The 24,775-nt window shown below is 37.8% G+C and overlaps 1 protein-coding gene across 3 annotated transcripts; it reads left to right on the top strand.

Moving 5' to 3' along the window:
* The first annotated feature begins 14,736 nt into the window (after nt 1-14,736).
* On the top strand, nt 14,737-23,318 carry LOC126381654 (alpha-tocopherol transfer protein-like). Of its 3 annotated transcripts, XM_050031112.1 has the most exons (8): nt 14,737-14,890; nt 16,044-16,203; nt 18,282-18,438; nt 19,490-19,594; nt 20,476-20,623; nt 21,427-21,646; nt 22,605-22,781; nt 23,262-23,318. In XM_050031112.1, the coding sequence occupies exons 2-7, from the start codon at nt 16,068-16,070 to the stop codon at nt 22,757-22,759; spliced, it is 921 nt and encodes a 306-aa protein (XP_049887069.1). In that variant the 5' UTR covers nt 14,737-14,890; nt 16,044-16,067; the 3' UTR covers nt 22,760-22,781; nt 23,262-23,318. The 3 variants fall into 3 exon arrangements, with proteins under 3 accessions (XP_049887069.1, XP_049887068.1, XP_049887067.1); XM_050031111.1 differs by lacking the exon at nt 23,262-23,318 and having other exon boundaries at nt 14,737-14,894; nt 22,605-22,846; XM_050031110.1 differs by lacking the exon at nt 23,262-23,318 and having other exon boundaries at nt 22,605-22,846.
* The last annotated feature ends 1,457 nt before the right edge of the window (nt 23,319-24,775 follow it).

A 24,775-nucleotide genomic window follows, 5' to 3' on the forward strand; every position in this document is an offset into this window, starting at 1 on the left:
ACAGGTTTGGTCACATACCTCCGAAAATGCATTTCTTGGGAATGTTGGTTTTCTCAAATGTGTTCCTTCACCGCTGAACACGTGATAATTATTTATGATCCAAACATGAATTCGAAAACAAATTCGACTATCATTGGTTTGGTTTGGTAGAAGATTGGTTTAGGCCTGCGACCTCAAAGTTAGAGGCAAGCGTTCTAGTGGTGAATCTTCGAACACCGGTCGTTCAAATTCAAATTCGTTTATTGTAAAAAAAATGTAGTAAGTACATATATGTTAGTAAAAGTAATAAAATAGCAGAGATGTGTGCTGGCTAGCCTTGCGAGCCTTGATTAAGTATTTTTTTTAATATGTAGTCGTTAAATTTGCTGTGTCAGGGAGGATTCAGCGGCTCAATAATAACCCTGACACCAGGTTTCATAAAGCTAGTCATTGACCTAACACCTCAAAAGGACGTGTGATCTTTTCACGTGCACTATGTACATGGTACGTACATTAACCTATATCGTCTTCAACTGAATTGGAGGTGGTGACCCCGCAACAGAGCATCACACAAAAGGACAGAAGAAGAGGAATCCAATGCCTGGGATAAAAAGCAGCTGAATAATGTCCGCCGAATCACCGGGAGACGATAGGACAATAGGAAGAAAAGGCCATTTCAAGGCGTTGTCTGCTCTCCTATTCAATACATACCTACTACAGGAGATGATTCAGATCATGATTTTGAGTTAATATCAAGTGGAATTTTCCGTCGCAAAATTCACGATTTTTTAAATTGTTTTCAATTCTATACTTCTTCGATGGAAAATTACACTTAATATTAACTCTAAATAATCAGCTGAATCACCCCTCTCAGTATTTATTACGATGTCACTTACACACCCCACACAAGTACATACACGTAGCCATACAAGCACGTATGGGTGTTAGTGACACTGTAACGAATACTAAAGGGGGTGTTTCAGACCATGCTTCTGAGTCGATATCAAGTAGAATTTCCTGTCGGAAAAATCATGAAAATTTTAGTATCTTTTTAAATTATTTTCAGTTCTATACTTTTGCGACGGAAAATTCCACTTGATATCAACTCAGAATCATGGTCTGTAGTTTTTCCCTGTCTAACATAGTGTGAAAGAGACAAAATAATCAGGACAACGTACTTTTGTGTCCCCGACTATTCCCGAATACATGTGCCAGCAAATCGGAGCAGTAGCTTGCATGCCAGCTACTGGCACAGATCACTGTACATTATGCAAGTTAAACTTGTAAACAGCATGACCGAAAACCAAATGTAGTGCAATTTACTTCCATACCAAGTACAGTCATGAGCAATAGTATAATGTACCCAGTTTAGGACTCTGTCACACTCACATTATTGACTTTTAGTGAGACTTACAATTCATTTTGTCAATAAAGTTAATGTGACATGGTACTAAACTGTATACATATTATTGCTCGTGACCGTACAGGCAAGCCAGTTAACATATATACACATGTAAAAAATAGCACTTGCATGAAAGGATCACTCGATATAATGAGCCACTTTACAGGTTACGTTCACCAAAAACCATATAGATGGCGTTGTTCAGTTTAAACGGGAGTAGTATGTTATTGGGCATTCTAGACCATCGAAGTGAAGGGATTCGCGAAAATGTTCTTGGGCATTCTAGACCATCTTCGTTCAGTCGGATCGCTCGAGCGCCAACGCGCTATCGCGCGCGCTCTCGCGGATCCCTTCACTTCGATGGTCTAGAATGCCCAAGAACATTTTCGCGAATCCCTTCACTTCGATGGTCTAGAAATACCCAATAACATCGAGTGTGGTTCTTAATATTACGATCAATCGGTTAGCAACTACAACACTCACCACTATAGCACGAGTCGATTTCATATCACATTTTTTTGAGTCTAGATTTTTGTCCTGGCTTTCTAGACCACTTTATCGTTAAAACACAAAACTTCACTTCGTTCGCTTGCGTTCACTCCGTTCCGTGTGGGGTTTTAACAACCGCGTTGCCCCGCACATATGCGCCTTCTGATGTTACCGCACGTGCACACTCAAGAATCCCTTCACTTCGATGGTCTAGAAATACCCAATAACATCGAGTGTGGTTCTTAATATTACGATCAATCGGTTAGTAACTACAACACTCACCAGTATAGCACGAGTCGATTTCATATCACAATTTTTTGAGTCTAGATTTTTGTCCTGGCTTTCTAGACCACTTTATCGTTAAAACACAAAACTTCACTTCGTTCGCTTGCGCTCACTTCGTTCCGTGTGGGGTTTTAACAACCGCGTTGCCCCGCACATATGCGCCTTCTGATGTTACCGCACGTGCACACTCAAAATCGCTTAGGTTTTCATTGTCGCGTTGTATTTCACGTTAACAAGTTTAAACATGAAAAATGGAGACTAGCGATTATAATTAAAGGAAGTATTTATCTAAGTACTTATTTCATCACACTAATGTTATAAATGCGAAACCCCTAAAGAGCTGAACGGATGAAATTTGGTAGTTAGATATATCACATAGCTACCGCATTAACGCATAGGCTACTTTTTATCCTATAAGTTTTGAATCTAGGGTGATTAATTTCAATGATTGTGCAAGACAATATAGTATACTTAGGTATCCAACATGTCGGTACTCGTTGAAACAGTAAGACCTTCGCCACACTTGGCGGAAATTCCGACGCCGAACTTCCGTTGCGGTAAATAACCTGCCTGTGTGTGCCTGCTATTTGTAATTTTTATAAGTACAAATATTTGTATCGGCGTTCCGTTGCGGAAGATCCACGACTTAATTTCCATCAAGTGTGACGAAGGCCTAAGTTACCTGTCTGGTGGTTTGGTAGGTATGAATAAATGAAACTATTATGTATATCATATTCTTATTTATTTTCTCCACTGCTGCTAACTTTTTATATAACAATCGTCATCATCTTGTATTATATTTTTATGTTTATAGGTACCTACTTACAACATAAAGTACACTAACCTAAGTATTTACAAACAAAGAGTTTTACGGATGATTCTTTCAGGGGTAATTGTTACATAGGTATTTTTACTTTTCTCTCTTAAAAACGAGCTTGCAATCTTCGAATAGATTATGAATCTGCTACATAAACGACTGCAATTCCTCCCACTGCGAAGAACAATTGACCTTGAAAGAATCACCTTAAGCAGTACAGCCAAAAATTGATTTATGACCCCAAGCAAGGGTAGTCACTTTGTCAGATTCTAACAATCGCTTATCATCGTTGCTAGAAAGAGCTATTTTATTTACTTTTTGAGTGAAAATTTCATGTTTAATTGATTTAAATAGAACATTTTTTTTGTAAACAACATCACCATTGTATAACACATGTTTATAGTCTGATACGCTCAAACCATTAATTACATTTTTTTTGGTACCCTTCGCCTTTTTTATTGTTTTGTTTAAGGTTTTAATACAGTAAAGCTTTGACCTTAATCCTACAAACTCTCTAATTATTTGTCCACCCATTTCGTCCTTGAATAAACCAGGAATCTTTTTATTAACAATAGGTAAACCAAATTCATTTTTTGGGTTGTAATTGCTTGTGTCAAAATATTTTAAGAAGTTAGTCTTCAAATCTTGGTAAATGTCATCTGTATGCACATTATATACGAAGCTATCAGTATCGGTATAGCACAACTTAATGCGGTTTCCATAAAATGGTTTTATTTTTGAGTAATGGAAATCGTACATATGACTTTTTGAGAGTTCAAGTACAGCAAAACCAATATAAATTGGTTTGTCAAGCACAATCTGTGAATGTTTCATCTGTATAGCTACCAAATTCTCAGAGAAAATTGAAGCACTATGGAAATTGGGACTTGCTATTAAGGTCTCTGCGCCAGTATATTTTTTAGTTAGATTATTTTTGTCTGACCACTTATTAACCAATCGTACATCTACTCGTTGTTCTGTGTTCTCCAAAGTTTTTCCAAATATGCTGTTGTTTAATAATTTAAAAAAATCTTGTTCAAAAGTAGACTGTGCTTTCTGGCGAAGTTGGGTGTTGAGATCTATGTATTTTTTTAAAAAGTTACTTTGATTAAATGTTATAGCTCTATGAATCTTTTTCAACACCAAGCCATGTTCTAAGCATTTTTTTAGATGTACGTAATGAATAACATAATTGTATTTATCATACAAATTAGGTATTAATTTTTTCGATTTTCCTCTGGGTGAAATAATTTTTTCAGGACAAAATGGAAAATCATTATGTTCATCATGTAAATGTGAAGGGTACGATAAGTCCACCTCAAGAATAAAACCATTTTCAGAGTCATCCATAATATTTAAAATATTCGACTCTAAAGTTTTTAATTCAGAATCGTTCACAAATCTGAAGTTTGAATGTGGTAATGTTTGGCACATACTGTATCCATATAAATTGTTACAGTCAAAGTAAACAATATATGAACTTGGGTGAGATGGATCAAATGTTTCCAGATATTTATGATTTGCTTTAACATGTCGTTTAGAACACATGCAAACGCCACCGCGTATACCTTGCTGTATCATACGGTAAATTTCTAAATCAGTTACAAGTTCTAAACGAACGCCTGTTTTAAGGAGCATTGCATCAAATGATAGACTCGGAGCCGTAAGATAGAATGCAGGATCGAGTTGGTAATATTGTTTACATGTAAGTCGAAAATTTTCATAGATATCTGTCAACAAAAGTACATCTGTTATCAAGTACAAATCAGTATATTCACCCATATTGGTTAATGAAAATTTTAACCACACTGATTGAGCGTGCTCATAATCCTCATCTGAGATCGGTTCATTGGTAAGAGAATTGTAAAAACAGTCTTTGGGAGGCAAACACTTTTCTTTATATCGTTCCCAGTTACACATATAATCGTAAGGGTATACGCCCTTTCGAGTAAGCAAATTAAAGTGTTTTTCATCGGGATAGTAAGATTTTAAGTATCTAAATTCATCGTTTTTTAAAGTCGGGGTTAGTTTTTCTAAGCTAGTTCCCAAAAACTTAAAGGAATCTACAAATCGTATCTGAAAGCTATCGGTATCGGATATAGACACAAATTTCGTGAAAGAAATATAATTTTCTTTGGTTTTAGGTATGACCTTGATGGGTCCAGGAACTTTAGCAAGCTCCTTAATAAAAAGATGACAGTCATAACCTGAAAGATTATGAAAGAAAACAGGTAAGAATTTGGGCACTTGAAAGTTCAAATTACATTGACTGTGAGCCGCACCGCGGTATTTACCAGTTATGTGACAATGGTCTCTAACTTTATCCATAACCAATAAACGCTCGCATATGTGACAAGTTTCGGCATTTTCAAAGTTTAACGCATCACTTTCTGTAAAAACTATAGGTACACTATTACTTAATACTGCGCTTATCCTTTTTGCATCGTTGCAAATTGAATCAACAAATTTGTCAACACAATCTTGTCCTCGGTACGATGTAATGTGATTATATCGTTCATCTACAGTACAAACAAGATGATAAGCAAAAGCTACGGGCACGTGCTGCTGATGAGTCACTGTGCTTGACTTGATAGGATCATTTTCACAAGTCTCGTAGGGTACGAGCATTGACTCAAAATCTGCATAAACAACAAAAGGAACATTTTGTTTTCTGTTATAATTTTTGAACTCTATAAATGACCCTTTTGGGGGTAATTTAGTAGCTACACCTCCACAACTATGAGAACTTAACTGATCGGTCGAGTTGAAAAATAACAAACAATGTTCGCAAAAATACAATTTACCATGATGTTTAGAAATTTGACTTCTAACTAGTCGCGGTAAATCCTTGATTAAACAGTAATGTGACATATTACCTTCCTGTAGGTACAGTAGATGAATTACTTTTTTATTTAATGGTTCAGATTTGTAAAGAGGGCCGATAACTGTATTATTATCTTTTAAACCGTAAACAAAAATACATATTTGAGGGTTGTTAATTTCAAATTTAGCTATGTCTGAAAAAGTAACTGGAAACGATATATCCTCTACATTTAAAACGTCTTTGAAATTAGGATATGACGATACTCTATCAGGATGAGATTTAACTGGGTATAAAGCAGCTGTAACTGACCACAAAAAGCAAAAACTGTCTTCGTTTTTTATGTTTACACACGCTTTTCTGGCTTTGATTGGTGCAGGCAAATCAATGTGACCTGACCCTCTTAATGGTTGATATTTATTAATATTTAATTCTAAATGGGAATTATGTAAGAAGGTCCAACCACTATCACGTTCTTGAAATTCTCATTTTTTTCTCATCAAACTAATTTTCACTTTGTTCATTAAACTATCAAAGTCATAATTTTTATAGAGAGTATAATTTTTAGTTCCAAAAGACTTTATTTCCTGAGAATCATTTTTTACTAAAAGAAAAACAGCAAAATGTTCAAAATTGAGTTTTATACAGTCATTTTCCTTGAGAGACAAATCAATTAATGTTTTGATTTTATTTTTTATATCATCAAGAAACCGATCTAAAGAATTATGACCATCCAAATCTGGTGATAATATTCTGTATGAAGCTATTCGGTTGCGAAATGCGGACTCAATTAATTCAATCCCGTCGCTAAAAGGAGAAATATTTTTATTTTTATGGTTAGTGCTTCGTAAATGCCCCATCCAATGAACACGATCTACAGAGACTTTACAAACTGTACAAAACACCATTTTTGATAAGTATACTTTAAATATACAAAGAAAATGCCTCGCCTTTCATACGCTAACGACATAAAATTGCAATATACACAATGAATGTATGATTTACAATTATAATTTCATAGGTATTTGGTTGAAAATGCAGTGGAAAGTATCTTAAAGTGAAGTTATATCAATGAACAGCAGCAGTAAGAGAAAAGGTTGTAATAAGTACCTGAGTAGTAGGTACTTATTACTATTCGCTTATGAAGACGGGCTCACAATCTTCAAATAAATTATGAATCCGCTGCATAAACGATTGCATTTTCTCCCACTGCGGAGTCCCCCGATCTAACTTTACTTTAAGAGTAACTTCAGCCTCTTTCCACCGCTGATCTGGTTTAGAGGCAACAGCTTTCTCGGTGTTATACACCCGGAACTCTATATAGTACTCGCCAGACTGGTTGACGAGCTCCCGGCGCACTCGACCGTTGGGGACGCGGCTGGTCAAATAAGTCTGCAGCACTGCAGACTTCGACGTCCCCGAAGTTGCTCCCGTCTCAAACCCGAAGAGTCCTCCTGGGCCAGTACTGGAAACCGAAAAATACGAATAAGTAATAATTTATATAGGTTTAAAGGAACAAAGGAATAGCTGCACAAACGTCTTCGTCACCTTATTTTGAACTATGTTCATCATAATAATATTGTTCGTAATGTGTATAATGAATTATGGAGTGTAATAAAGATATCTACACAATTATTGAACCAGCTGTCCGCCCCGGCGTCGCACGGGTGCTCGGGTGGACAAAATACATACGAGTAGGTATACGAGTAGCCTATGTTCATCAGAAATAATGTAAGATTCTAATGGTGAAAGAATTTTTCAAATCGATCCAGTAAGTTTCGGAGTCTATTCGATCCAAATACACAATTTGACAATCAAATCTTTCCTATTTATAAAATTAATAATGTAGACAAAATATGTAGAAAATTAGGTTTTGTTACATACCTCGATGAATACGTTGCGGTCGCGCCTGCCTCGTCGTTGGCGTTCGACCGCGACTTCTTTTTAGAACTGTAACAATAATGTTTATATTGAAACGATGCAAGTGTTACCGCCGTGCGCTACGATTTCCAATTAGAACGCTCATTATACCCATTACATTATTTTATATTACTTTTGTTACTATTAATCAAGATACATAACATAACATATAATTCTGCATGTATCTCAAAAGGGTAGAGATAGGGGATATGTAAGTTGTATTTGCAAATAGCGTAAAATTATCTCGAATAAAATAAAAGTAAAGTGATAGATATTAAAGTACCTATTTAATGTTCCACTGATGGGCACGACTGTCTCACTATTAACTTCTCTCAAAAGCACACAAGATTAAAGATAATCATGTTAATCTTACCTAGTAGGCGTTGGGGTCGACTCCGCCGGCTTCCTCTTGCTCGCAGGCTTCTTTTTCAACACTTTCGGCGCAGGCGTAGGCGCCAGCGGCAGTTGGGAGTCCGAACCGGATGAATATTCGTAGTTAGACCTGAAAATTAAGAAATCGGTTAGGTATATGGTATTTAAAATGTTGTGTAAATTTATTATGTAAAAAACTCCAACACAATACATGAACTAAAAGTAAATGTAAATACTTACTAACATTTTAACAAACTTTCTTGAAGAAAAGCACTGAAGATGAAAATAACACGGATGAGGATACCACAATTGTGGACAATTGGGAATCGATCAAAGGAATGAGTAAAGTTTAATGATTTTTCCTATTTTATAAAAAAACAATACAAATCCGTGCAAAACTGAATTATGCAAAATAAAACCTTAAATGCAAGACAATAACGGATTATGCATTGCATATTTCAAATTTTAGCATTTTGGACGCGTAGTCATCGCTAAAATGCTTAGTTGCTATTCTCACGAACAAACGAGTTAGTCGCAACACTTTGTAAAATGATACACCGCATATTCATATTAATTAGGTATTTATTACACAGACGTAAACTTACACCTATTTCCGATGACACAGTACGACGATGGCTCAGTGGTTAAGAGTTTGATGTTCAATGTAGGTATATGTTACAAGTTCGATTCTCTACATACATTTTTTTTTTCTGACTACATTATGTACATTGAATATAAACGATAATCTTACGAAGAGGAATATCATGAATATACCTGCATATTGGTTGTGATGATTATGTAATCACGATCTAGTTGTACATTAGGTAGGTACCTAAGTTGTACTGAACAAGGAGTGCAACGTTTCAATACTGATATTTTAAATAATATTAACCTTATTTCAACCTGCTTTGAATCGAACAGTAAGTCGAACGTTATAATCACCATCATCATTACAGTTGAACAAAAACATAACAATATTTGAGTAAACGCAAAGCATTGATTCTGCATGATGAATCAAAAGTGAAAACTTGTTCACCTTCTTCATAATGTACGTATTGTAGGTAAACCTGTACCCTGCAATAAAAATAATTTATCAAGCGAAGTCAGTAACTGAAACTAGTTGTTTATAAAAAAGTTTCCCACGAGTCAGAGGATACCTGATTGATATAATATATGGTATAGTATAGCCCACATTCCTCAATGCATACGAGGCACAATCTGTGCAATGTGTAATGTAATTCAGTATAGATTCTTGCCTTGACCGGGCATGACAAGTGAGCTAGAGAGTGATTTTGATTCTTTTATAAATAGTTAAATTAATTGATCACACTATTACGAAAAAGCTTCCGCTATGGGAATTATATCATGTAAGTCAAATTCATTATGTTATTACAATTTGCTGTCCTTGAATCTAATTACGACTCACGCCAATTTGGACAGAATTTCTGACACCCATGTGGTAATTTTTGGGTCACACATTGTATCATCACTTTTATGTCTAATTCTAGAGATCGTTGAGCCAATCTGGCATTGAATGACAGAATCGAAGCTGTTCTTGAATTTAATGACGACTCGCGCCAATCTGGATAGAATTTCTAACACCCATGTGGTAATTTTTGGGTCACACATTGTATCGTCATTTTTATATCTAATTCTAGAGATCGTTGAGCCAATATGGCATTGAATGACAGGACCGAAGCTGTTCTTGAATTCAATGACGACTCGCGCCAATCTGGATAGAATTTCTGACATCCTTGTGGTAATTTTTGGATCGTACATTGTATCGTCACTTTATATCATAATTCTAGAGATCGTTGAGCCAATCTGGTATTGAATGACAGGACTGAAGCTGTTCTTGAATTCAATGACGACTCGCGCCAATCTGGATAGAATTTCTGATATTTTCGTATGGTACTTTGTGGGTCTCAAATTATATTATCACTTTATATCATAATTCTAGAGATCGTTGAGCCAATCTGGTATTGAATGACAGGACCGAAGCTGTTCCTGAATTCAATGACGACTCGCGCCAATCTGGATAGAATTTCTGATATTTTCGTATGGCACTTTGTGAGTCTCAATTATATTATCACTTTATGTCATAATTCTAGAGATCGTTGAGCCAATCTGGTATTAAATGATAGGACCGAAGCTGTTCTTGAATTCAATGACGACTCGCGCCAATCTGGATAGAATTTCTGATATTTTCGTATGGTACTTTGTGAGTCTCAAATTATATTATCACTTTATGTCATAATTCTGGAGATCGTTGAGCCAATCTGGTATTGGATGACAGGACAGCAAATTGTATAGAGACATGAAGCAATCTGCTAATGAATTTGACTTACAGGAAAAAACTTGATTCGAACACGGACAGACCAAAATAAGTGAGAAGTATATACGGCGCGTATGATAAAGAAGATCGAGTGCTGGCATCCGCGCTGTACTCGTGTTACCTGATGTCAAAGGAGCTGGGTGAACAAGTTGAAACTTGTAGCGTAAATAAGTATGAACAGGTAATATTCGTTTATTGTGTTATTGTGTGCATAAACTACCTATTACTTTATTTTATATGTGTTGAGGGGTATAGTCTAATCTGTCATTGTATTTTCAGTTACTCGTGGAGAAAGACGTAGACACCGTTGACGGTTAAAAATCATCATCATAATTTTGAAGGTGTAGCACTAAAAGCGATGCCTGCTAAGTACTTTGGTAAGTACTGTGGTTTATTTTATAAATAAAATCAAATGTTTGTATTTTTATTTTATACATAAATTAATGTGATACGTTTTATTGTTTCAGAACATGTCGAATAATTTAACAAACGTTAACGAAGATGATTTATTCTACCCTTACGCGCAAGATCCGCTTGCTGACTTCGATGAAAGGTATCCTGTTCAAGCGACTACCACAAAATCGACGGCGCCTCATGATAACAAGAGTCAAAAGCTGAAAAGTGATAAGAAGAGGAAGATAATTAAATCTAAAGTTAAATGCGGAAAATGGAAGCAGTCATCTTCATTTGTGCAAAATCGGAACGCGGAGAAAGCCACCAAGTTAATTAAAATCAGCATAGTGGATTTAGGTGCTTCAAATACAAGTGAAAATCAAGAAAAAAGTGATGTTTTAGTGAAAGCCCAATATGTGGTAAAAGATAGTTATGATGATATATTGGGACAGACTGAAAAATTAATTAACAATATTTCAAAGACATTGTGTAATTACAGTACTTGTATTTATATGTAACATGCGATTATTTCATAAATATGTTGGAATCGCATTTTCGTGTATTCACAACACAGTAAATTCCATCGCAAATAAAGTCTCTGACTAATGTCAGAGTACTACAAGCTATGGAAACATTTAATGTATATAGTAGAAATAGTTAATATGGTAACTGTTATTTCAAAATATATTTTTTTTATCTATTGTACTTTAAACAGTTTTATGAACTTAATAAATAAAATGTGTTTTTCAAATTTCGTTGTTTTACTAGAAAACCGTTAAATGAAACAAAATCATAAATCAATAACGCTATCATACTTGAGATAGACAACATAATTTTCAGTTTAGTCAAAAACTATAAATGTATCAAACATCTTCCTGTACCCCCTTCATTTTTTCCACAATCTTTATTTATAACTACATAATTATAGTTGTTACTCCATACCTTTGAACACAATTCTCTAAATTGTGCCCACGACATGTCTGTGCCTACATGTTCATCGTATACATGTTTTAGATTGATATCGTCCTGTTTAAATAATACTATCAAATTTGAATTATCTCTAACAAGTTGTTTAGGAATCTTAGTATGTTAGTAGGTCTGATTTAAATAAAAGCTATCTATATTTCTATGTCTCCCCATAGCAAAATAATCCCGCATGTTGCTTTGATTTTCACAGGCCACGTCGTCGAATATAATTTTAGAATTCGAACGAGCCTCCTGCGGGCTTAGAACTTCATCTTTTTCATGAAATTTATAAAATGATACACCCGGTACCATTTTAACACATTTTCTAAATATTCATACTTTGGTTGGCAAAGAGACTTGGAATATACATATAAATTTCTATAACGAAGACCATTTTTATGCAATAAAAGTCCAATCATTAAATTAGTTTTGCCGCAATTAGATGGCCCACAAATAATGCACCTTATTGTATTCGGCAATAGTTTTCCATGACGTCGAGTGTCGGAGCTCGATATAGGACAGATTTCAGGTAGTTTCAAAGCATGTTTCTGTTTCACAAATTTCATTATAAGTATAAAGGGATGACAATTTGTCTATTGCGTGTTATAGCTTTTACAGCAATGAAATGTATTTCTTGACGCAATGTTATTTAAACTTAAATATTGATGTGATATGCCGTCCCGTAGGTTATGAGCATTCTAATTCGAAATTGTGACAACCACAAACGGTGGTAATACAAGGATTAATAAATACTGTTTTGCGTTGTTGATTAGATAAATATTTTAAAACAGTTTATTGTTGTGTAAATATACCTGGTCTACTTTCAATTTGTAAATTTAACATTCTAGACGAGTTTATTGTTAAAACCCCACACGGAACGGAGTGAGCGCAAGCGAACGAAGTGAAGTTTTGTGTTTTAACGATAAAGTGGTCTAGAAAGCCAGGACAAAAATCTAGACTCAAAAAATTGTGATATGAAATCGACTCGTGCTATACTGGTGAGTGTTGTAGTTGCTAACCGATTGATCGTAATATTAAGAACCACACTCGATGTTATTGGGTATTTCTAGACCATCGAAGTGAAGGGATTCTTGAGTGTGCACGTGCGGTAACATCAGAAGGCGCATATGTGCGGGGCAACGCGGTTGTTAAAACCCCACACGGAACGGAGTGAACGCAAGCGAACGAAGTGAAGTTTTGTGTTTTAACGATAAAGTGGTCTAGAAAGCCAGGACAAAAATCTAGACTCAAAAAAATGTGATATGAAATCGACTCGTGCTATACTGGTGAGTGTTGTAGTTGCTAACCGATTGATCGTAATATTAAGAACCACACTCGATGTTATTGGGTATTTCTAGACCATCGAAGTGAAGGGATTCGCGAAAATGTTCTTGGGCATTCTAGACCATCGAAGTGAAGGGATCCGTGAGAGCGCGCGCGATAGCGCGTTGGCGCTCGAGCGATCCGACTGAACGAAGATGGTCTAGAATGCCCAAGAACATTTTCGCGAATCCCTTCACTTCGATGGTCTAGAATGCCCAATAACATACTACTAACGGGATAATTACCTATTTTCTCATTACTCGGGTACATAATTATTTTAAAATGCAATGTAATGGCAGTATAAAAATAATTGCTGCTTGATATTCAGTACTCAGGCCTCACAGAATACCAGCGTCGCGGCTCACGCCGCGGCATAAGCTGAGTGAGGACCTTTTATACGGGACACCATCCACTACACATGGGTAAGCCGACATGACGTCACATTTTAATTTAGGTATAAGTTTCTGTGTTCGTTTTCCATGTTTCTATATAAAAAATATTTCGTGTGTGCGTTAACTTCTAATGTGATGTCATTATAATGTATATATATGTAATCCGTGTCTGTGGTGTCCTAAATAATAAATGTTTCTTTCTTTCTTTCTTTCTTTCTTTCTTTCTTTCTTTCTTATATTCGAATCACAATATAGAAAGAAAGAAAGAAAAGAAAAAATATTTCTTCGACATACTTACTTAATGTTTTCACATCATCATCAGCCGTACGACGCCCACTGCTGGGCATAGGCCTCCCCCAAGGATCTCCACGACGATCGGTCCCGCGCTGCCCGCATCCAGCGGCTTCCCGCGACCTTCACCAGAAGGGGTGTTTTGGGGTGTTGTTTTCACATATTAAAATAAAATAATACAATTATGAATGTATGCCGAAACGGTTCTATGCTTACCTATATAGCTTCTCTTTATTTTGATCAGAATAATAATCGGTGGAAGATGTAATTGTGCCTGGGTGTAATAAAAAAATCAACATTTATACCCAAAAACATTTTTTTTTTGTTTTGGTTTTCCCCGAAGGGTAAGGCAAAGGGAACTATGCCCATCCAGCCATGTCTTACGTATTTTTTTTCTTGATGATTGATGAAATGATGAAAGATGATGATGATGAAACCTAAGCCCCCACCCTCGGAGTAGACTCCTACTCCGAACCCCAAACGAATTAACTCAAAAATCCGCATAAACTTTCGAGTTATGAAGCGGCTTCCTGCCACGAAGCGAAAACAGGTAGATACACTTTGTTCATTGAATACTCCGATATAATAACACTCGCGAATGTCTTCCGACTAACTTAATGCGATCATTAACCACAAAACACCACTTCGTATTAATTATTTACATTATTCAATGAAGAAAGCAACAGTCCCGTTCCCGTTTCCCGCCAAAAAGCCTATACCCAAAAACAAAGATGAAAGATGCATATATCTGTTATCTATGAAAAAGTTTAAATGAGGAAAAAGCTGTACAGCGCCATCTATATCAATTTTAAGTAACGTACCCTGCTAAGGTCTGGCATGTCCCCGGCTTTAATGACGGACAATTAGGTTGAATGAGTAAGTATACAATGACACTTGTCCTTGTGTGCATGGAATGCATAATCATACACCCGCAGTGATGTAGGCTGTATATATGTTGAGTTATTGTTTATTCTGTAAACAAGTCTTGACCTACAAGGACGCATAAATACGTGGTTTAATAAGTGCAAAAGTATTTATTTTATTTTATTATAAGTTAGTAATATTGGCGTAGTGAAGTTGTTATTTATCTAAGTACTGTTTTAAAGTAAGTAAGTATTTAAATTTTATTTCGAAAAAATGTGTTTTAGTTGTTAATTATCTTGATATTGGTACTGATTCCTGCAGACTGCATCTAATTTTATTATAAGTTATACCTGTCATTTTCTTATCCGTTGAAAAAGAAAGGGACAGATAATCGACAGGCATAAACTTCATGGAATACACGTCAATTTTAAGCAGAAATCTAAAACAACCGTCTAAAAATTTTACATCAGCCAATAACCCGACAGAGTTAAGTAGACAGCACGTGAAACGGATTGCATACCAGCGAGATGCCTATTTAATTCGCCCGGGTTATTCATTTATTTACTCATTCTTTCTAAAATTAAGAGCTGTCAATCATCCGTCCCTTTCCTTTTCGGCGGATAAGAAAATGACAGGTATGACTTAAAGTAAAATTAGGAGGTGTCTGCAGAATCCGGGGCTGTTGTAAAAGTATTATGGACTTGCAAGCTCGTAATCCTTGATTAGTATTTGTGCCCCGTTAATGACGATAGGTTCGCCCCCTATTGCATGAAATCAAACATAGCTGGCGAGCCTACTTTCTCTACTCCTTCGGGCTTACAGGTGTGATGCTATGTTAAGTACATAACATAAACAGCCTATATACGTCCCACTGCTGGGCACTCTGCTGAATCAACCGAAAGGATGAGGATATTGTCAAAATCACTTTGTGAGACTGTCCTTGTTTGTACAAAAAAAAATAGCTTGTATTTATTAACACAATTATATTTTATTATTTTGCAATATAATTTCTTTATTTAATTAATAATTTTAGTAATGGAATTCTATAATAAAATTGTTTTGTTTACGCGGTTATTATCATAATTTAAACACATAATAACGGGTTTTTACCGCGTTTAAATCAGGGATATGAGACTTCCGATATTTCGACACTTTTTCAAGTGCCATGATCACGGGATGACGGGAGTCTGATTTAAACGCTGTAAGAACCCGTTATTATGTGTTTTGTCCTTGTTTGGTAAGGATATTGTAGGCTTGAAATATTAGCCGTAAAAACACCTCCACTAACCCACAGTGGAGCAGCGTGGTGGAATATGCACCTCCGGTTAATTGAGAGGAGATCTATGCGCAGTATTGGGACGTAGGTATATAGGATGTTTATGTTACGTCTGTAGGTATTGACCTAGGACAGCCCAAAGATGAGTTGCCAAGTGGCGAAGCAGTTCCCTCTAGAAGAAGAATACAAGAAGAACACCGGAATCTCTCCAGCAGACATCGCCAAGTTGCGTGGCTGGCTCAAGACGCAGCCGCATCTGCCAGAGGAGCATATTACTGGTGAGATATTTTTTATAGAGTAAGAACAAGATAGAAGTATGTCGACCAAATTGGGGATGTTCTTAAAAAAAGGTACTCTGAACCTGCACGCGTACATGAAACCATGATGAACGTGGAGTAAAGTAGACACGTAATGGCAACGGCCTCCGTGGTCCAGTGGCTGAGCGTTGGGCTCACGATCCGGAGGTCCCAGGTTCGAATCCCGGTGGGGATTTATCACAAAAATCACTTTGCGATCCCTAGTTTGGTTAGGACATTACAGGCTGATCACCTGATTGTCCAAAAAGTAAAATGATCCGTGCTTCGGAAGGTACGTTAAGATAGATAGATAGATAAAATACTTTATTGAGCACAATGGACACAAAATACAGAGATAAGGACAACATAAACAGAAAAGCACAACAGGCGGCCTAAGCCGCGCCGCGCCACGCGAGCGTACTGATGTAAGTAAGTAGTCGTTACATAAGCCATGTCAGGGGCATTTGGCGGCTCAATAATAGCCCTAACACCAGGGTTGATGAGGTTAGTAATTCACCTTACAACCCACACGATAGAAGAAGAACGTAGGACAGAAAAGTATGTCAAAATCGGAGCAAATGAAATTCCATGGGGTCTGCTTCCCCGGTGGGTTGTTTTTGGGAAACGTAGCCTGGAAATTAACTCGTTACGAACATTGTTATTACTCTAGCCATAGAGGCAGCCAATCAGCTCGCGACACCAAACACTTTAGGACCCCGATACCGATCCCGCCGGCGTGGTCGACGATATCCCTCATTCAACGCTTATCGCTATCGACCCCCTAGGGTCGATTAATTCATTCAAATATTTTTCCTCTCAGATGACGCCCTGAGCCGAGGTTGGCGCACAACTGGGCACCCTCAGGCTGTTGTCTTAAACGTTGTACCGGGTGAGAGCCTTCAGCGCTCCCCATTTGTACGGCCAAGTAGTTAATGCCATCTGCGGCAAATCTACGATAAGTCACGTCAAAAAAAAAGAACATTGTTTTTGAATTATATTATTGTAATGCGGTCGACAAAGAGTCTAACTTCCGCGTGACGCATCAATTATCCTCTACTTGTATAATAACAGCTAATGCATCATCAGACCATCTGTTTAATGTGTTCATAACAGAGTTGACACGAACTAGCTGTAACTGCCTACAATCTCGGCTACTCTAATTGAATGTAAATACTTAATAACACGTCTGAATAGACAATTTATTTCTCGATTATATTTTCATGTTTGTTAACCGACTGCTGAGGAGCAAAAAGGAGGTTTAACCTGAGGAGTCAATAGATAATACAACTTCCATCTACACTTGGCTCCAATACCCAAAGCTTTAAGTGATCTCTAAATATTTTTGAGATTCGGCTCTGCATCACCCAAATCTCAATACAATACAATACAATACAATACAATACAATACAATACAAATAAACTTTATTGCACCAAAATAAAAAGAAATAATTACAAAAAGACTCTTAACTAAGTACATGGCAAATGGCGGCCTTATCGCTTAAAGCGATTTCTTCCAGACAACCATAAGGTGAGGAAAATTTTTAACAAAAAGTTGAAAGATTGAAATCTCCTGATAGTTGTGGCCGAATACATCCCGTTTGGGTACTTTCCTGACGACTCGATTACGCTAGCCACAGAGGCGCAGGCGATCAATCAGCTCGCGACAACAAACACTTCAGACCGTCGATACCGACCGTAGGTATACAACTGCAGTTGACAACTCTTTGTGTTAGAAAGGACACAGCCTCTCTGTCGGTTTTTACTCTTCTATCGTGTGTGTTGTGAGGTGGATGACCAACTTCATCAACCCTGGTGTCAAGGTTATTATTGAGCCGCCAAAGGCCCCTGACGTAACTCAAGCAACGACTACGTATTTACATCAGTAAGTAATAACCGAGACCAACGGCTTAACGTGCCTTTCGAAGCGCAGGTTATTTATTTTCGGACAATCTAAATCAAACTAGGGATCCCAAGGTGATTTTTGTGATACATGTGTACCCACTGGGCTCCCAATCCACCATGGAAACAAAATAATCGAGCTTTATTCCTCTACTGTCCAGACCTGGACCTGATCCTAGTGTACCACTGCTGCGGACGCAGCTCGGAAGTCTCCAAGCAGCTGATAGACCTTCACTTCACTCTGAGGACGCTCTTCACCAGCTTCTTCAAGGACCGCTTCTACGATGACAAAATGAAGTTCGTACATCAACATGTCGCGTGAGTACTCTATACGTTCGCTATAGTAGTGGCATAACTCATAAACTGCCTATATACGTCCCACTGCTGGGCACAGGCCTCCCCTCAATCAACCGGAGGGGGTATGGAGCATACTCCACCACGCTGCTCCAGTGCGGGTTGGTGGAGGTGTTTTTACGGCGAATAGCCGGGACCAACAGCTTAACGTGTCCTCCGAAGTACGGAATCATCTTACTTTTTCGGACAATCAGGTGATTCAAGCCTGAAAAGTCCTTACCAAACAAAGGACAGTCTCACAAAGTGATTTCGACAATGTCCCCATCGGGAATCGAACCCGAACCTCCAGAACGTGGGCCTAACGCTCTAAGCACTAGACCACGGAGGCTGTTAAGTAGTGGCTTATACTATACATGCAATAAACAACCTATATACGTCCCACTGCTAGGCACAGGCCGCCCCTCAATCAACCGGAGGAGTAATGCACAATACACAATCACAGAAGTCACAACAACAAAATATTACAAGATGTAGGAAGGTGCAGGTGTACGCATGTCCCAGGAAGACAGATAAGCAGCAAAATACGGAGCGTTAGTGACATCATAACGAAAATTTTGAGGGATGATTCAGACTATGATTCTGAGTTGATATCAAGGGGTATTTTCCATCGCCAAAGTATCGAAATGAAAATAATAATAAAAGAAATAAAAATACTAATATTTTCATGACTTTTCCGACAGTAAATTCCACTTGAAATCGACTCAGAATCATGGTCTGAATTATCCCCTTCAGTATTCGTTACGGTGTCACTAACACTCACACGTACATGTATGGGGTAACAAATACTGAGAGGGGAACGAAACGAAACGAAAAATTCCACTTGATTTTAACTCTGAGTCATGGTCTGAATCATCCCCCTCAGTATTCGTTACGATGTCACTAACACCCCGTATATATACATACTTAACGAAAACTTCGAGGTATAATTCCTGGTCGGAATTGTACCTCGTGATTCTGGGTTTATATCAAGTGAAATTTTGCGTCGCAAAAGTATGGTGATTTGTGATATTCCCAGGTTGATGGCCCCACTGCCAACCCACACCTCTGAAGGATACACCGTGTTCTACGCCGGCTTTACGAGTAAGGACCCAAAGGTCTTCGTCTTGAATGACTGTTACAGGTAAAATACCCACCCTATAATACCCACCACGCAGTGTTGGCTGGAAGAAATCTCTTATAGAGGTAAAATCAAATCAAAAATCATACCAAATACACTTTATTGCATATAACTTAATTTATCTCACCTTTAGTTATAGGTACTTTTTCATTGTTTTTTTTTAATAACTCTAATTTTGACTTGTTATTTATGTAGGTACAATATAGATTTATATTAGAGGTAACCCCTTTGTAACATCTTGTATTTTTATGTTATTTTTTAAAATTCAATTAAATAATCATTTAATTTTATTAGCAAGGCATACACCAATAAAACATTTAGTTATATTTCAATGCAAATAATTTTGATTAAAATATTTTGATATGTAAATAAATACAAATCATAAATAATATTAAATTTTAAAGTGTAAAATAAAAATAAAATAAAGAATACAGGAAATAAATTAAATTAATAAAATAAAAATGATTATGTACCTATTAGATTTTCGAGAAATACATTTCGGAGGTACGTACGTAAGGTTACCTGTATTGGGCTGGTTTTCCCTTTGCGGGTTCGGACTTTGGAAGGTCAAACAGACAGTCGCTTTTGTATAAGAACTCGACCAGTCAAATCTTCAGGTTTGATAAGTGGACCCTGTGAGAAATGGGATTATAATGTTTTAGAAACAGCTACAGTTTATTTTTTCAAAAAACATCTCCTATGATCATTTACTTATAAAAAATATCTAAGTACGTAATTTTTATGTATTTAATTTTATAGTATTTTTAAGGTTAGGTTAGGTTAGATTAATGACGGTATTATCTTATAGATATTAAATGTCCGAAATAAAATATACCAAATACATTTTTTGCTATTTAATCTGCGCGTGCGCTTATTGTCTGTAGAGCAACGTTGATGCGGCTGGACCTGTGGCAGTATGAGGAGGGGTCGTGGCCGGGGTGGATGCTGGTGATTGACCTAGACGGCATGACGCTCGGTCACCTCGCCAAGATAGACGTGTATTCCGTGCAGCAGTTCTTGTACTATTTGCAGGTGAGACATTATTATTGGTGGTTTAGCGTAGGTAGGTTACTACCAAACCTACCTACTGTGTTCTTTGATTCTGTGGTTCACTCAAACGGAGAGCGCCTATTCGAACTCCGGTACTGGACTTGCACCAATGAGTTATGAATTTACTAACACACACGGTACATTATAGACGGCGATACGGCTCACCACCTATCACATTGGTCTAACAGAAAGCTTAATGAGGTGTGGGTACTTAGTTCATCGATGGATTTACCTCTGACTACCCCAATTGGGATATAATCCTGAGTTAATGTTATGTTATGTGGTAGGTAGTTCTTCTTCTTATCGGTATCTTGGCACCCGGACAGCGTTCTGAGCAGTATCCTTGAAGTCTTCAAATAACCAGGTGTCAAGACAACGACAAGACGTGGGCAAGACGTTAGGTGGTCTGGAGCGCCACATCACACTCGCAGCTCAGGTCCAATCAGGTTATCTACTTCGGCCAACCAGGGTTCGGAGTGTATTTAAAGATTCCATTTCAGCCTTGTCAGTTCTAGCGAGATCAATGACCAACTCCATCAACCCTGGTGTGATGTCAGGGTTATTATTGAGCTGCCAAAGGCCCTTGACAAGGCAGTAATCACTACATACTTATTACTTTTTAAAGTAAATAGTAACCAAGATCGACTGTTTTACGAGCCCTTCCAAAACTCGGTATCAACTTATTCTTATTAATTCAAAAAGAATTGTTTGCTGAAAAAAGTTTTAAACACTTATATGCAGAATGCTTTCTATACTTTTATACGGTTATCTATCATCAATTACAGGAAGCAATCCTGGTGAACCTCAAAGGTCTGCACTTCCTGAACGCTCCATCATTCATGGACAGACTGATGATGCTCATTCGACCTTTCATGAAGAAGTCTCTTATGGACATGATGGGCATCCACCAGGTCGGGTCCACCACCTTTGATAAGATCTATCCCATTGAGCAGTTGCCAAGTGGAGTATGTGGCGGGAATGGCATCAGTAAGGAGCAATTGTTGAGTAAGTCTTATTTTGCCCTTTTTTATAGGTGCTACAAATATCCTTTAGATGAGGCACAACTGGGACACTTCATACAAAAAACCTCGTTTGACACAGATACTACACATTGGTGTTATCGTACACGCGTGTGTGTGTGTGACGTCTGATGGCTGCCATGTGCAATACTCAATTTAACCTGCATTACTTAGGTTAGGTAGATTAAATTAGGTTACTTAGGCTGGTATCCGCATACGGAAATGACAGTGGATTGGTCATATCTTTAGAAGACCTCTAGAACACACGTCCGACGAGCTCTGACCTGGTGTGCGCGTGGAAACCGCAAAAGGGGGCGGCCCAAAGAGACCTGGCGACGCTCGTTTGACCGGGAATTAAACTCTCGGTATATCATGGGGGCAAGCTATAGATACTGCAAAAGATCGCAAGGAGTGGAAATCTGTTTCCGAAGGGGCAATTACTGTCACATCAAAAATTAGAATCAGACGAAAACGTCGGCGTCCAATTTCAAAATTCGAACATATAAACCGAACCGAAAACCGATAAAAAATTAACCTAGCTCAGACGCTGGTGGGGAGCAGAGAGTTGCCGTGCTATACGTAGTATTCCTTATTCTATGGATGAGGGAAAAGGCACAAGTGGCATTAACTATTTTCCCGGACAAAATAGCGCTGATGGCTGTCATCCGGTGTTTGTAGGACGTACAAGAAGTTATTTGCAAGTGTCATGTGAAAAATGAAAGAAGAATAAATAATAATGATTTATGAACGCCTCAATACAAACTTATAAACAACAAAAAGACACACATAAGTAACACCGAGTTATTCAACAATACACAAACACTTAACAGTAATATGTTGAAGGCGTCCAAAATAAAAAAGGTTCCCTCAGCATCATGCTTTGGCATGGAACGTGGCTCTGTTCTGCATGTATCTGCATTAAAACGTACCTATTCTTTTTGCAGATGAGAACCTGGCAAAACTGGAGGCTGGTAAAGACTACTTCGTCCAGGAGAACAAGAAGCGTGTGACGGAGTCCTTAAGGCCGGACAAGCCGAAGACCATCACCGACATCTTCGGAGGGATCGACGGGTCCTTTAAGAAGCTTGACATTGATTGAGAAGGAAGAGGGAAATTTACAAGTGTGACATTGAATTTGTTCAATAGTTGTAAGGTGCTGATTCGACCAATGTGGAGTTGTGCTGAGCTGTGTAAAATATAGAAATTCTACTAGTTACTAAGATGCGTGAGGAGCTCGGTGGCGCAGCGGTTAACGCGCTCGGTCTGCGATTGTTGAAGTTTAGCAACTTTCGCAAAAGCCGGTCATAGGATGGGTGACCACAAAAAAAAAAGTTTTCATCTCGAGCTCCTCCGTGCTTCGGAAGGCACGTTAAGCCGTTGGTCCCGGCTGCATTAGCAGTCGTTAATAACCACCGATCCGCACTGGGCCCGCGTGGTGGTTTAAGGCCCGATCTCCCTATCCATCCATAGGGAAGGCCCGTGCCCCAGCAGTGGGGACGTCAATGGGCTGGTGATGATGATGATGACTAAGATGCGTGGCAGTACCAAAAAGGAAAAAAATAATTTAAATACACACAGCTCATCATATATCCTTATTACAGGTGGAGTCTGGACGTAGCAGTCAGTCTGAGAGACTACTGGATATTTTTTTAGAAGTAAATAAATTTTCAATGTTGTGTTGTCCTGTGTACAATAAACTATTTTATAAATATAAATAATCGAAGTATTAGTCGCTATATCATCGTCTCTATTATAGAATACAGAACCAGCACATAGTGAACTCTTCAAAGGTGGAAATAAATGGACAACTGGGGGGTTAAAATGGCCCCATCGAAGCAATTCATCTAAGAAAGCCATGAGCCATGTCAGGGGCCTTTGGCGGCTCAATAATAACCCTGACACCAGGGTTGATGAGGTTGGTAATTAACCTCACAACCCACACGATAGAAGAAGAAGATCTAAGAAAGCAATATCGCAATTTGACATTTGCGTATATAAAAGTGTGCAATGCAAACATGGCCATTTTATCCCCCCTGTTCATTTGTTTTAATTGAGCTTTAGTTTTCATTCAAAAATAATTAGATTTTTGTCTAGTCTAGTAGTCATGACTTGTTATCGACACGACAGATGAAGACTAACAGAATGGTAGATATCAAACTTTAAAGTAACTAGTATTAGAAAACAGGAATTTCATAAGTAAAATCCTATTAATCTGTATGGCCTGAAGGATCATAATAATTATATACCGACTGCTGTCCTTACAAAACTCTTATAGCAATTAGCGGTATGGTAGTGCCAAAATTATTGCTATGAACTACAGAGTAGGCGCTTTAGAATACATAATTAATTCATTGTTGGTGATTGAGTCACTTAAGTTAGTTATTATAGCTATAAATAGAAATATGGTGATTTTATCTACAAATAGATATTCATCTGTAATCATTCCGTTGTATGTCAATAGGTAATAGTCGGCTCGGGTAAATTTGCAAGTCATATAGTATTTTTGATTTCTTTTACCTACATTTTCTTTGACTGGACCACAGTCTAGACACTCCATTCAAATATTTATTTTTTAACGTGTGCCGCCTGAAGTCTAAGTGTGAGCGAGACACAGCCCGCGCACTAAGGCGTGAAGAGGGAGACCCCTAACACTCGAGGACAGGGACGTGTCCCCGCTGGAATTCGAACCCAGGACCTCCGGAACGTGAACCCAACGCTCAACCACCGGCCTCCGTGGTCCAGTGGTTGAGCGTTGGGCTCACGATCCGGAGGTCCCGGGCTCGAATCCCGGTGGGGACATATCACAAAAATCACTTAGTGAACCCTAGTTTGGTTAGGACATTACAGGCTTATCACCTGATTGTCTAAAAGTAAGATGATCCGTGCTTCGGAAGGCACGTTAAGCCGTTGGTCCCGGTTACTACTTACTAAGTAGTCTTTTTCATGAACCATGTCAGGGGCCTTTGGCGGCCCAATAATGACACCAGGGTTGATGAGGATGGTAATCTACCTCACAACCCACACGATACAAGAAGACGGAAGCCTAGCTCGGGTACCTATCTTTAATATACCAATGTCGATATTACGTTTATTCAAATCAAATCTATAAATAAAA

Source organism: Pectinophora gossypiella, unplaced genomic scaffold, assembly GCF_024362695.1.
Source record: "Pectinophora gossypiella unplaced genomic scaffold, ilPecGoss1.1 Pgos_75, whole genome shotgun sequence".
In the NCBI taxonomy this organism is placed as follows: Eukaryota; Metazoa; Arthropoda; class Insecta; order Lepidoptera; family Gelechiidae; genus Pectinophora; species Pectinophora gossypiella.